Genomic DNA, 14,615 nt, shown 5'->3' with positions numbered 1-14,615 from the left:
ATCTTGCATCTACTTTTGAAGCATCTACACATGGAGAGACATTTGAGATTGAAGTTCCTTGTGAATTGAAGGAGGTGCTTTTATATTTGCCCTCTTTCCCAATCAACTTTGTGGGGGATGATTTTTAACTTTGAAAGGTCAGGGACTAGCCAACATAAGCAAATTTTTATTATCAACTCTCTTAGTACCATCATTTCCACATTATTTGCCCATAAGGCAGATATAGTAATCAGTCTTCATTGTATAGACAGTGCAATTTCCCAGGTTCTGAATTGAAAATATTTGTTGTGCTGATAAAATTATTGCCTTCAGGCAAAACTAAATTGTATAATGTTTTTATGCATCCCCCAGTCCCCACTTGCTTTTTGCCTTTGCTGTTCAAAAATGAGAGTACTTAGAGTGTTATTGTTTACGGGTACTTAATTATTTTGGAGGATATATGACAACATAATGCATAAAGGAAGCATTATTATTGAGAAAGCCTTCTTGAGACTTTTTTATTTTGCAAATTATGACTGCCATAAATTATGGTCATCTTACAAAATGTGATTCAGTTAATTTTTAGTCCTTAAAAACAAAATCTTCAAGAACCAGGTAGATTTCAAACATTCAATTTCTTCTTGAAATTTTATTTTAAAAAGGCTGATGACATGGATAAAAATGTAACCTAATTATTTGCTTCTGTTGTTCTACATTTCCTTGTTCTTTTCTGTGAGTTTGATAAAGGAAAAATTTCAGTTTGTACTCTTCAGTTTTTAGTATCACTAAGATATTTTCATCAAGTCAGTAAATTAGATGGCTTTGAAGGTTAAGTAATTTATCTCACTCTTGTCCCTCTTCTGTGCCCTGCCTCAGATATTCCTATTCTATGTTGCAGCTACACCAGTCTTGTACGTTTGTTTGTTTTTTTATAGCCATTTTTTTCTGACATTCCCCCATTCCTGAGTGTTTTTATCCTCCTTTTCTACCTATCAACCTTCTGATTATCCTCATGCAGTTAAGACCTGAGTACCTAATTTTCAAATATTATAGTCATTATGGGTAACTCCAGCATCTTTGCAGACAAGGATAATCAGTCCAGTCTCAGATCTTTAGAGTTCCTTGGCTATCTGGAGTCTTTGTTAACAATTCATTCCTGTAGGCTCCATGTATTCTGTAGAGGGAATTGTTTGATTCAGAAATCTTACAGTAATTTACAATTACATCCCTTGATCACCTCTGAATTAAATTCTGGTGTTCTCTGTGTCAATCTAGATTACAAATTGGTGGTCTGGTGGCCTGTCTACTTCCTATAGATATATTTTATTTAACCACCTTTGGAGATTTAAAGAAAAATTAACCAACATAGTCTCTATCAGTTCCCTTTTGTTTTATCCTCTGCTGCTTTATATATTTACTGAATTTCATCTATTCTAAGGCTCACATCTTTTTACTTTATAACAGCTTTGAAATAGCGGTGTTACTCTTAATGGTGTGTTATACTTTAATTGGCAGGGCTTATTTTTGTTTTGCATTTTGAAAAATGTTTCTTACTGTTACAAAAAATAATAGTATCTTTTGCAATTGATAGTTTTTCAGATTTGATAAAGTACAGTATATTACCTTACTGGCCCATTAAAGCATTTGAGTTTGCAACATTTATGTCTCAGTGTAAAGACCTCTACCTTTTTTTAGCTCTCTCCCTTTCCTTTTTCTAGTCTTTAAGATCTCTGTTCCTGTGATTCTGTTGTTTGTTTGTTTGTTTGTTTGTTTTTGAGACAAAGTTTTGCTCTTGTCACTCAGGCTGGAGTGCAATGGTGCAACCTTGGCTCACTGCAGCCTCTGCCTGCTGAGTTCAAGTGATTCTCCAGCCTCAGCCTCCTGCGTAGTTGGGATCACAGGTTCCTGCCACAACGCCTGGCTAAATTTTGTATTTTTTAGTAGAGACAGGCTTTTGCCGTGTTGACCAGGCTGGTCTTGAATTCCTGACCTGAGGTGATCTGCCCACCTTGTTCTCCCAAAGTGCTGGGATTATAGGCATGAGCCACCGCACCCAGCTTTTGTTTCTTTTTATACCTGTTTGATGTGCCTTTCTATATCATCTGATATTGTTTTGTTTTTTTCTCAATTTATTTGAGGTATATAACATTTGTGAATTTTTTATGATATAACCACTTTCACATTTTGTGGGTAAACTCAGGAATAATGTATGATTCAGTTTTTAAAAAATGCTCATGTATATAATGTAAGTTTCCTACTTTTCATCTTGAGGTAGTTTTGGTAAGGAACATATTTTTAAGAGTTTGTTTTGTTTATTTTGTGATTTTTTGAGATCAATTTGTTTATATATATATAATTTTTTTTTCTTTTAAACCTTTGCTGATTTGTTCTTCTATTTCTTTTTCTTTTTCTTTTTCTTTTTTTTTTTTTTGAGACGGAGTCTTGCTCTGTCACCCAGGCTGGAGTGCAGTGGCCCGATCTCAGCTCACTGCAAGCTCCGCCTCCCGGGTTTACGCCATTCTCCTGCCTCAGCCTCCCGAGTAGCTGGGACTACAGGCGCCCGCCACCTCGCCCGGCTAGTTTTTTTGTATTTTTTAGTAGAGACGGGGTTTCACCGTGTTAGCCGGGATCGTCTCTCGATCTCCTGGCCTCGTGATCCGCCCGTCTCGGCCTCCCAAAGTGCTGGGATTACAGGCTTGAGCTACCGCGCCCGGCCTATTTTTCTAATATTGGGTATTAAGACTCTTTTTTTCATGATCAAATATCAGTGGAATGCCAAGTACAGTGGCTCACACCTGTAATCCCAGCACTTTGAGAGTGCCAGGTGGGTGAATCACTTGAGCCCAGGAGCTGGAGACCAGCTTGGGCAACATGGTGAGACGTCTCTACAAAAAAAAAAAAAAAAAAAAAAAAAAAAAATTTTTTTTTTAATTAGCCAGGCGTGGCGGTGCACACCTGTAGTTCCAGCTATTTGTATTTGGGAAGCTGAAGTGGGAGGATCGCTTGAGCCTATGAGGTCAACTCTGCTGTGAGCCATGATTGTGCCCCTGTACTCCAGCCTGGGTGACAGCAAGACCCTGTCTCAAAAAAAAATTAAAATAGCAACAACAAAAATTCGGTGGAACATTTTTTGTTGTTGTTTTTCCAGAAACCAACTATCCCTTTATTTCAACCTTTTCATATCAGTTTGCTTTTGGTATATCTCTTGCGAATGGCATACAGTAGGTTTTCTTTAAAAAAATAAAAAATAAAAAAAGTCCTGTTTGTAATGAAAATTTTGTCTATTTACATTTATTATGATGAATGATATATTTGGACTTGTTTCTGCCATATTAGTTTTTGTATTCCATGTCCTATATCTCTATGCCTTACTGTCCCCTTTCTTTTTTTACCTTTTAAAAATATTGGTAGAGTTTTTGTTTTCTTATTTTCTTTTTCTATTTCTACTGGTGTGTTAGAACAAATTCAAACTTTAACCCCCACCTGAACACTACAAGCACTCCTTATCTCTTATTACTTCCCCCAAACTTATTTGGCCATGTAATCAAACTGAACTGAAACAGGCTCGTTTAAAAAACAACAACAACAAAACCATGAAATTAACTGTAACCAGAGGTGACCCAGTTTACCTGAGCCAGAATGATAAGAAAGTTCTGTTTTAACTCTATAAGGAGAGTAACTTTGTAATGAATAATCTGCTTTTTATTCCCTGTTGGTGCTTTCTTAACCCCTTTTCTGCTTAGAAAGCCAGCCCCCTCTGCTTAGCTCAGCAGAACATGCGTTCTATTTTAAAGAATGAGATGTTACAGAATTGCAAACAAAAGTCGGTTTGATCTTTAAACTGAAAGTCAGTTTGATCTTTAAACTAAATCTGTTGTAATTTTGTCTTTTAACAATGGTATTGTCATCAGCAGTGGATTCTGAGTAGGCCCTAGAATGTTCACCACTCCTACCCTCACCCCAGTGTTATTTATGTTAGTTACACTATGTGGGTTTAATTATGAGTTATATAAAGAGACATATGATCTTTTAGTGGCAGAGAATACCTTTTTTTCTCCTTGACTTTTTTGTTTGTTTGTTTTTCTTGAGACGAGTTCTCACTATGTTATCTAGGCTGGTCTCAGACTCTGGGCTCAAGTGATCCTCCCGCCATGGCCTCCCAAAGTGTTGGGATTACAGGCGTGAGCACAGCACCTTGCCTCGTTGATTTTAAATGTTAGTTGAAAAGTTATTGTCTCCAAAACCCAGTTCTCTATCCACTTCCAGTGGAGTAGATTATTGAGTTATATTTCTTAGAGTCTGTTAATTTCCTTCTCTGGGAAGAGTGCTGCTACTGCAGTGGGAATCAATATGTATTATGTATAGTGTGAGAATTCAATAGAAAGTGAGTGAGGCTCAGAGTCCCAGGGAGGGAGTTGCCTCAGGCAGAGACAGCTTTGACCCATAGTCATCTCCATGCTGGTGACTGTTGACATAAAGGACAAGGACCAGCCTTGTGACTCCTGGCTTGCATATTTACTTGTGGGGGTAGTGGTTACTGCCTTTGGACACTTGGCCTTTGTCTTTTCTTTGGAAATATTTTATGGCTTTAGTCATTGTGAATAATGAGTAGTGCATATAGGCAGTGATTCCTCATCTGTGTGAATAGCACCCTTTCGTGTTTTTTTTTTTTGTGTGTGTGTGTGTGTGTGTGTGTGAGATGGAGTTTTGCTCTTGTTTCCCAGGCTGGAGTGCAATGGCACAATCTCAGCTCACTGCATCCTCCGCCTCCTGGGTTCAAGCGATTCTCCTACCTCAGCCTCCTGAGTAGCTGGTATTACAGGCATGCACCACCACGCCCAGCTAATTTTTGTGTTTTTAGAAGAGATGGGGTTTCTCCATGTAGATCAGGCTGGTCTCAAACTCCCAACCTCAGGTGACCCACCAGCCTCGGCCTCCCAAAGTGCTGGAATTGCAGGCGTGAGCCACCATGTCCGGCCATGAATGGCACCATTTCGTGTTTTATGTAATACCTTTAGAAGTTTGCTTTGTGGACAAGTGAAAGAGAGTGACTGTTTATTTCTCTGGGATTTGGTATGTACAACTTTCATTGTAACTTCAGAATATAGTTTAATATATTTTATTTTATTCAGTGTAGTCAAATATTACTTAAAGCTCTTTGGGAAATATCGTTGGCAGAAAGTATCAACATGTATCAATTTGAGGGATCCAAATGGTAATAAAATTTTGGAGACTGTTAAACCAATATACTTTGAATATTTGGGGAGGAATGATAGGGATGGAGTATTGGGGGTGGGTTAGTTTTTAGAGAATAGCATCTTATCACTTAGCTTTAGAGCTTCGCTTCTGGTGGGTTAGATTAGAAAAATTTCCATTCTTCCTATTTTTTTTTTTTTGAGACAGGGTCTTACTCAGTCACCCAGGCTGGAGTCCAGTGGCGTGATCTTGGCTCACTGCAACCTTCACCTCTGGTCTCAGGCGATCTTCCCACCTCAGCCCCCTATATAGTTGGGACTACAGGCGTGTGCCACCAATCCTGGCTAATTTTTTTTGAACTTTTTTATTGGAGACGAGGTCTCACTGTGTTGCAAGGCTGGTCTTGATCTCCTGAGCTCAAGGGATCCTCCCGCCTCGACCTCCCAAAGTGCTGGGATTACAGGTGTGAGCCACCACACCTGGCCAATTTCTTATTATTAATCCAATGTGTCTTACTTTAAACTTTTAAGTTTATTTTTAAAATTCAAGTCTAGGAATAACTTTTGTGAGAAAGGCAGAGTAGGTATTTTTATCTCAGGTGAACAGGTAAGAATAATGAGGTTTAGAAAGGTTTAATGACTGACCAAGATTTTATAAGGAAGCAAGTAGCAGAATTGTGTTCACATATTTTTCTGAGTCCTAGGTTCTTTATACCATGTAGAAATATCCTGTTAATATAATCAAGCTGTTTATCAAACTCAAATGAGAATAACACATTATTTATAGAATAAAGGTTTTTGTTTGTTTGTTTTTGTTTTTTCTTCTTGAGACAGAATTTCTCTCTGTTGCCCAGGCTGGAGTGCAGTGGTGTGATCTTGGCTCACTGCTGATCACAGTGTACTCCAGCACTGCCTCCCAAGCTCCAGTGATCTTGCCACCTCAGCCTCCTGAGTAGCTGGGACTGCTGGCACATGCCAATATGCCCAGCTATTTTTTGTAGTTTTTGTAGAGATGGGGTTTCACCATGTTGCCCAGTCTGGTCTTGAACTCCTGAACTCAAGCAATCTTCCCGCCTTGGCATCCCAAAGTGCTGGAATTACAGGTGTGAGCCACTGTGACTGGCCTAAAGTATTTTCATGTACATTACTTTATTTGACCTTTACAACAGCTGTATCTAAGCCTTTGAGGTAGATGGAATCCCAGGTCACACAGTTACATGTTTTTGAGCCATGACAGAAACCTAGTTTTCCAAACTTTAAATTTTGTGTTCTTGGCCAGGCATGGTGGCTCACACCTGTAATCCCAGTGCTTTGGGAGGCCGAGGTGGGTGGATCACGAGGTCAGGAGATAATGTTCCTTTAAGACTAGATAGTAAATGGTATTAACATAGATTTTCTTCCTAGTTAATATTTTTCTCTTCTTAAAGCATTCCGACTCTCCAAGGAGTAACTACCAGCCAGGAGACTGTCAGTAAATAATATGTGATAATAGAACATATTCTTCCCCTAGTAAAACTTCTTGCTGAAATTATTGCAATTGATAGTTTTCATCAATGCAACTCCAAACTGGTAGACAGGACCCTATCGTGTGCCTTATAATGATGATAGCAATAATAGTATGAACCATTTACTTACTTGATGGATTCATAGATTTATTCATCCAATATTCATTTGGTGCCTTCTAGGCCAGGTGTTCTGCTGGGTGCCAGGAATGTCCTCGTGAGCAAGACTAATTCCTACTCGCCTGGAGCTAACAGTCAAAGAAAACAGATAATTTAGCAAATAATTATAATAATGAGTAAAGTAGGTATGATTGAGGAATTAAAGGAATATTTGGGTAATATATGGAAGGAGGCTGGAGGGGAAACTGTGTAGAAAAACTTTCCAGAGGAAACGAAATTTAAACTGAACTCCAGGAAGGTATAAAAAGAGATAAAGAAAAGTAATCCAGACCAAGAGAACAGTAAGTGTGAAGACCTGAAGGTGAAAGAAAGCATGGCAAGCCTGAGTCCAAAACTCCAATAAGACTGGAGAATTGTGCAGATGATACTGAGGAGGGAGGCAGTCACAGCCAAGTAGTGCCCTGTAGACTACAGAAAGGATTTTAGACTTTATCCGTTGCAGAATTATAAGAGAGAAAGGACCCATTTTTTTTTTTTATTATACTTTAAGTTCTAGGGTACATGTGCATAACATGCAGGTTTGTTACATGTGTATACTTGTGCCATGTTGCTGTGCTGCACCCATCAACTCGTCAGCACCCAACAACTCGTCATTTACATCAGGTATAACTCCCAATGCAATCCCTCCCCCCTCCCCCCTCCCCATGATAGGCCGCGGTGTGTGATGTCCCCCTTCCCGAGTCCAAGTGATCTCATTGTTCATTTCCCACCTATGAGTGAGAACATGCGGTGTTTGGTTTTCTGTTCTTGTGGTAGTTTAGGACCCATTTTAAAAAGTTATTTTTGGCCGGGTGCGGTGGCTCACGCCTATAATCCCAGCACTTTGGGAGACCGAGGCAGGTGGATCACCTGGGGTCAGGAGTTGAGACCAGACTGACCAACATGGTGAAACCCCATCTCTACTAAAAAAACAAAAATTAGCTGGGCATGGTGGCATATGCCTGTAATCCCAGCTACTCGGGAGGCTGAGGCAGGAGAATCGCTTGAACCCGGGAGGCGGAGGTTGCTGTGAGCCGAGATCGTGCCACTGCACTCCAGCCTGGGTGACAGAACGAGACTTCATCTAAAAAAAAAAAAAAAAAAAAAAAAAGTTATTTTTGACTTCAGTATTTATTTCATTAAACCCACATGGGTTATCACTCAGAAAACAGGTACTATATATGATATTTACATTAATATAACATTAATCAAGGGGGACAAAACTGAATGAAAGGGAGACCAATTAGGAGGATGTTATAGGATGATGGTGGCTTGTGCCCGGGGAAGTAGAAGTGAATTGACAGATTAAAGATAGGTATTTTGGAAGTAGAATTGGCAGAGCTTGATGAATAATGAATGTAGAGAGTGAGAGAAAGTGAAAAATCAAGAATGACCCTGGGTTTGGTGGTACCATCATCAAAATAGAAAACAGTAGGAGCGAGACTGAGTAGAAAGATAAGCTGAGTTTTAGACATATTAAGACAAGGTAGTTGTATGTACAACTATAGAGGTCAGCAAAAAGATCTGGGATAGAGATACAAATTTGAGATTCATCTGTAAAATATATAGAGAAAGGAGAGTGTACAAGCAGAACTTTAAGGACAGTCCACATTTAAGAGTCTAAGGTGATGGAGGATGAGCCTACAAAGGTGTTTAAATGGTGTGTTTGCAGGGATAAGAGGAAGAACAAGAGAATGTGGCTTCATGGCAAGAAAAGTCTTCCAGGACAGAAGAGTGAATGGTACTATCAGGTGCTGCTGAGCAGTGGAGCCAAAAAAGATAGGTGGACTAAAAATGCAGTGATGCTTCATTAACAATGGCATTATACATAACATTGGCAGTGTGGCAAGAATGGTTTAAACGGGGTGGTAAGGTCTGGGGATATTTGTAGAGTGTTGAAGAATGAGTAGGAAGTGAGAAATTAGAGATGTTGGATGTAGATAACTCATTCAAGAAGTGTGGTTGTGAAGGGAAATAAAATTGATAAGGCAATGTTTGAAGAGGGATGTGTAGTTATTAAGGGAATTTATATCCTTTCCTCAAGCTGGAATAGACTTGAATGGGTTCAGAATGCTAATTAGGAAGATCATTAAGAACATGAAGAGTCAAGAGATAATGAGTAGATCAGAGAAGGCTGAATGGAATGGGCTTCACCTGATATTGTAATGTATTACCAGGCATTACCAGCCTAGTTGCTAGAAGGTTATGAGTAAAATAATTTATGGTTATCTATCTAAATGGGAGTACTCTTGCCTCAGCCAAGTTTCCTGATTGTGTAGCTTTTCTCCCCAACCTGCTGTGAATATTCCCTGGGAAAAGGAGGCTTGGGAAATCGTTGCTCCTTGGACTACCTTTATGTGGTTGGAAGGCACTCTTGTTCCACCATGCCTTAGTTGTCACAGAATGTACTGATCTGGAGTCCTGGGCATCAAATGCAGGCTTTTGTATAGGTGTAAGGAAGTCGGAAGGGATGAATTTCCACAGATGCATTTCCATGCCTCTAAACAAATGCAGAGAGGGGCATATATGCATTTTATAAAATTTTATTATTGTTAAGCCAAAACTATACTCTACCATGTTACCCATTTAAGCCATTCAAGAAGTCAGAACTGTCATGTAGATTCAAAGAACAAATATTTCCAGTTTTATATAGATTGTTTCAGAAAGTAGAAAAAGAGGATATATTACCTTAGCACATTTTATGAGTGTCTTTGTCTGTTCATGCTGCTGTAAAAAAATACCACAGATTGGGTAATTTATAAAGAACAGACATTTATTTTCTTACAGTCCTGGAGTCTGAGAAGTCCAAGATCAAGGTGCTGGCATTTGTGTGGCGAGTGCCTTCTTGCTGTTTCTTCACATGGCGGAGGATGGAAAGGCGAAAAGGGCTGAAAGCTGTATGAAGCCTCTTTTTTCTCTTTTAATTTTGATTTTTTTGAGATGGGGTCTTGCTCTGTTGGCTAAGCTGGCCTCAGACTCCTGGGCTTAAGCGATTCTCCTGCCTCAGTCTCCTGAGTAGCTGGGACTACAGGTGCACATCACCATGCCTGGCTTAAAGCTTTACGAAGGCCTTAATCATTTCTCTTGTTTTTCCTCTTATCCCTGCAAACACACCATTTAAACACCTTTGTAGGCTCATCCTTCATCACCTTAGACCCTTAAATGTGGACTGTCCTTAAAGTTCTGCTTGTACACTCTCCTTTCTCTATATATTTTACAGATGAATCTCAAATTTGTATCTCTATCCCAGATCTTTTTGCTGACCTCTATAGTTGTACATACAACTACCTTATCTTAATATGTCTAAATGTAAAATGTACAAGAGAGGAGGCCTCATGACCTAATCACCTCCTACAGACCCCACCTCTTAATACTATCACATTGGATTTTAAAGTCCAATGTGAATTTTGGATGAGACACAAACATTGAAACCTTAGCAATGAGGATAGTATAAATATGATGTCAAAATTGGACAAGAACATTTTGAGAAGAGAAAGTATATAGGCCAGTCTTACTTACTAACATACAGGCAAATATCCTAAATAAAAATTTCTAGGCCTAGATACTGTTATTAGTGAAAACTGTTAATATTTAAGGAAGAAATGACACCGGTCTTACATAAATTCTTTCAGAAAATAGAGGAGTAAGGAACAGTTCCCTGTCAGTTTTAGGAGACCGGCATAATTGTGATGCAAAAATCTGACAAAGACATTATAAGAAAATTAGAGATTATTATCCTTTATGAAAATAGGTGCAAAAATCATTAATGAGATATTAGCAAATAGAATCTAGCAATGTATTTGATAAAGTTGAATTTAAGCTGGGCACGGTGACTCGCACCTGTAATCCCAGCACTTTGAGAGGCCAAGGCGGGTGGATCACCTGAGGTCAGGAGTTTGAGTCCAGCCTGACTAACATGGTAAAACCCCATCTCTACTGAAAATACAAAAATTAGCCAAGCATAGTGGCACACACCTGTAAACCCAACTACTTGGGAGGCTGAGGCAGGAGAATCACTTGAACCTGGGAGGCAGAGGTTGCAGTGAGTGGAGATCACGCTACTGCACTCCAGTCTGGGTGATGGAGCAAGGCTCCATCTCAAAAAAAAAAAAAAAAAAAAAAGTTGAATTTAACTCAGAATTGCAAAATTAGTTTAATCTTAGAAAATCAATCACTGTAATTTGCCACATTAACAGCAGAGAAAAACTATGTAAGCAGCATTTCAGTAGATGCAGAGAAAGTATTTGACATAATCCATTCCCATTTGTGAGAAAGACTATGAACAAATTAGGAATAGAAGAGAACTTGTTAAAAAGTTATCCATGAAAAACCTATAACTAACATAATATTAAATATTCAAAATGTTAAATGCTTTTCTCCTAAGATTAGATGAGAAGCCAGACAAGGATGTCTACCACTTCTATTTAACATCTTATAGAAAATTCTAGAAAATGGAAAGAAGTAAAACTCTCCCTATTGATAGAAGATATGATTGTTTATATAGAAAAATTCTAAGGAATATACAAAACAGTTATGATTAATTAATAATGGTTTTACCAAAGTATAGGATACATGGTCAGTATAAAAATTAATTACATTTCTATATACATGCAAGCAATTGGAAAATGAAATAAAAGATTTTATTTATAATAGCTTTAAAAAATCTACTTAGGGGCCGGGCGCGGTGGCTCAAGCCTGTAATCCCAGCACTTTGGGAGGCCGAGACGGGCGAATCACAAGGTCAGGAGATCGAGACCACAGTGAAACCCCGTCTCTACTAAAAATACAAAAAAAAAATTAGCCGGGCGCGGTGGCGGGCGCCTGTAGTCCCAGCTACTCAGGAGGCTGAGGCAGGAGAATGGCGTGAACCCAGGAGGCGGAGCTTGCAGTGAGCCGAGATCGCGCCACTGCACTCCAGCCTGGGCAACAGCGTGAGACTCCGTCTCAAAAAAAAAAAAATCTACTTAGGGATGAGCTTCATAGAAGGAGTTTTTGTTAACGGTAAAACATTGCTTAAAGTACTCGGTCAACAGAGAAATACTATGTTCATGTATTGTAAGACTTGATATTTTCAGATATCACTTCTTCCAAATTGATGTATAATCCCAGCAGGCTTTTTTTGGTAAAAATTAACAATTGGATTCAGAAATTCAAATTGAAATGAAGAATCTAGAATATCTAAAGCAATCTTGGAAAATAAAGTTAAAGGACTGTATAATCCAACTTCAGGACTAAATATAAAACTACAGAATCATGACAGTGGGGTGCTTGCATAGGGCAGAAAAATAGATCAGTAGGATGCAAAGAGAGCCCAGAAAGGTTTCAAAAAAATTTCTTAGGGAAAGGACAATGTTTTCAATAAATGGTATTGAAATAAATGGATATCCGTATGAAAAAAAAGAACCTTAGTTTCATCTCACGTATTACCTCAAAATTAATTTTCACTCATCAAAAGGCACAACTGGCCTGGCGTGGTGGCTCACGCCTGTAATACCAACACTTTGGGAGGCTGAGGCAGGTGGATCACCTGAGATCAGGAGTTCTAGACCAGCTTGACCAATATGGTGAAAATCCGTCTCTACTAAGAATACAAAAATTAGCTGGGCATGGTGATGGGTGCCTGTAATCCCAGCTACTCAAGAGACTGAGGCAGGAAAATCACTTGAACCCGGGAGATGGAGGTTGCCGTGAGTCAAGATCGCACCACTGTGCTCCAGCCTGGGTGACAAAGCGAGACTCCATCTCAAAAAAAAAAAAAAAAAAAGAAAGAAAAAGGCACCACCAATAACTTTAGTAGGCAAGCCACAGATTAGAACATATTTACAAAACATACATGACACAGGACTTGTATTTAGAAGATTATGAAGAACTCTTACAATTCAATAGCAAAAAGATAACTCAGTTTTTAAAAAGGTAAAAAAATTTTAAGATACTTCACAAAGGAATATATATTGATGGTTAATAAGCACATGAAAAGATACTCAACATCGTTAGTCATCAGGAAAATGATTAAAGCCACGGTGAGATACCCCTACACACCTAAATGGCTAAAATGTAAAATGACTAAAATATAAAAAACTGATACCATATATTGGCATGAATGTAGAGCAGTTGGAACTTTCTTATATTATTAATGTAAGCATAACATGTAATAGCTAGAATGTGAAGCAGTTGAAACTCTCATACATTGTTCATGGGAGTGTAACATGGTATAATCACTTTAGAAAAAGGTCTGCTAGCTTCTTATAAAACTAAACATATATCTACCCTTTAACCAAGTAATTCTACACTTTTAGGGATTTACCCAAGACAAATGAAATATAGCTTGTCAAAAGACCTGTTACAGGAATGTTAGTAGCTGAAAAATGGAATTGGAGAAAGGATAAATTAACTGGGGTATATTCATATTGCTATTGTTACTTGCAACAACACAGATGAATCTCACAAATACTATGCTGAGTTGAAGAAGCCTATGTAAAAAGGTTTATATTTGTATGGTTCCATTCATACGAAGTTTTGAGGAAGTAAAAGTAATCTGTGGTGACACAATGAGAATAATATTTGCTTGGGGTAGGAAGATAGTGGTTTGTTGGGGATTTACAGAGAAAGAACATGGTGGAACTATCTGGATTGATGGACATGTTCTGTGTTTTGATAGAGATTTAGGTTGGCTGGGTGCAGTGGCTCACGCCTGTAATCCCAGCACTTTGGGAGGCTGAGGCGGGTGGATCACGTGAGGTTGGGAGTTCAAGACCAGCCTGACCAACATGGAGAAACTCCATCTCTACCAAAAATACAAAATTAGCCAGGCGTGGTGGCGCATGTCTGTAATCCCAGCTACTTGGGAGGCTGAGGCAGGAGAACCGCTTGAACTCGGAAGGTGGAGGTTGCAGTGCCACAAGATCGTGCCATTACACTCCAGCCTAGGCAACAAGAGTGAAACTCTGCCTCAAAAAAAAAGATTTAGGTTATCTGAGTATATGTACTTACCAGACTTATCAATCGGCATACGTAAGATGAAGTAATTTAAGATTTGTACAATTGAATGTTTGTAAATTTACCTAGAAAAACACACAAAAGAATTGCAATCAAATACTGAATTTTAGCAAAAATAATTTTATAAAGTAAGTGAATTTTACAAAAATAAGGCATATTAAACTTACTGTGAAAAGTAAACCGGCTGGGCGTGGTGGCTCACACCTGTAATCCCAGCACTTTGAGAGGCCAAGGTGGGAGGATCACTTGAGGTCAGGAGTTTGAGGCCAGCCTGGCTAACATGGCAAAATACTAAAATACAAAAACACAAAAAAATTAGCGGGGCGTTGTGGTGCATGCCTGTAATCCCAGCTACTCAGGAGACTGAGGCAGGAGAATCGCTTGAACCCAGGAAGTGGAGGTTGCAGTGAACTGAGATCGGCCAGCCTGGGTGACAGTGTGAGACTCCATCTCAAAAAAAAAAAAGAAAAGAAAAAAAATGCAAATCTATAAAACTTTTCGAAGAAAATATAAGCACATGTATTCATGACTGTGTAATCAGGGATATATTTCTTACATGAACAGTTGTTTTGGAGAACAATTTGGAATATCCAGTACTTTATGACTCAGTAGTTCAACGTCCAAGAAATATTTTCTACATGTGCACTAGGAAACAACTACAAGAATGTTTACAGGAGTATTGTTTTAATGGAGAAGAAAAAGATGGAAACAAAATTAAATTTCCATTTACTAGAGAATAGATAAATAAATATTGGTATATTCATAGACTGGACCACTGTCTGAA

At 38.7% G+C, this 14,615-nt stretch overlaps 1 protein-coding gene across 18 annotated transcripts in view; it reads left to right on the top strand.

Moving 5' to 3' along the window:
* The window catches only part of LOC105494952 (microtubule associated serine/threonine kinase 2), a 256,356-nt gene that overhangs the window by 94,671 nt on the left and 147,070 nt on the right, over window positions 1-14,615 (top strand). For 2 of the 18 annotated variants that reach the window (XM_071093825.1, XM_071093798.1), the window contains exons 1-2: window positions 8,559-8,586; window positions 9,623-9,732. The exons of the other annotated variants lie outside the window; for them this stretch is intronic. In XM_071093825.1, the coding sequence (XP_070949926.1) occupies window positions 8,574-8,586; window positions 9,623-9,732 (123 nt within the window). In that variant the 5' untranslated portion in view covers window positions 8,559-8,573. Of the gene's footprint in view, window positions 1-8,558; window positions 8,587-9,622; window positions 9,733-14,615 lie in introns of those variants that run through there. 18 annotated transcript variants of the gene reach the window in all.

This window comes from Macaca nemestrina, chromosome 1 (assembly GCF_043159975.1).
Source record: "Macaca nemestrina isolate mMacNem1 chromosome 1, mMacNem.hap1, whole genome shotgun sequence".
In the NCBI taxonomy this organism is placed as follows: domain Eukaryota; kingdom Metazoa; phylum Chordata; class Mammalia; order Primates; family Cercopithecidae; genus Macaca; species Macaca nemestrina.
This window is presented reverse-complemented; position numbering and strand designations above follow the sequence as displayed.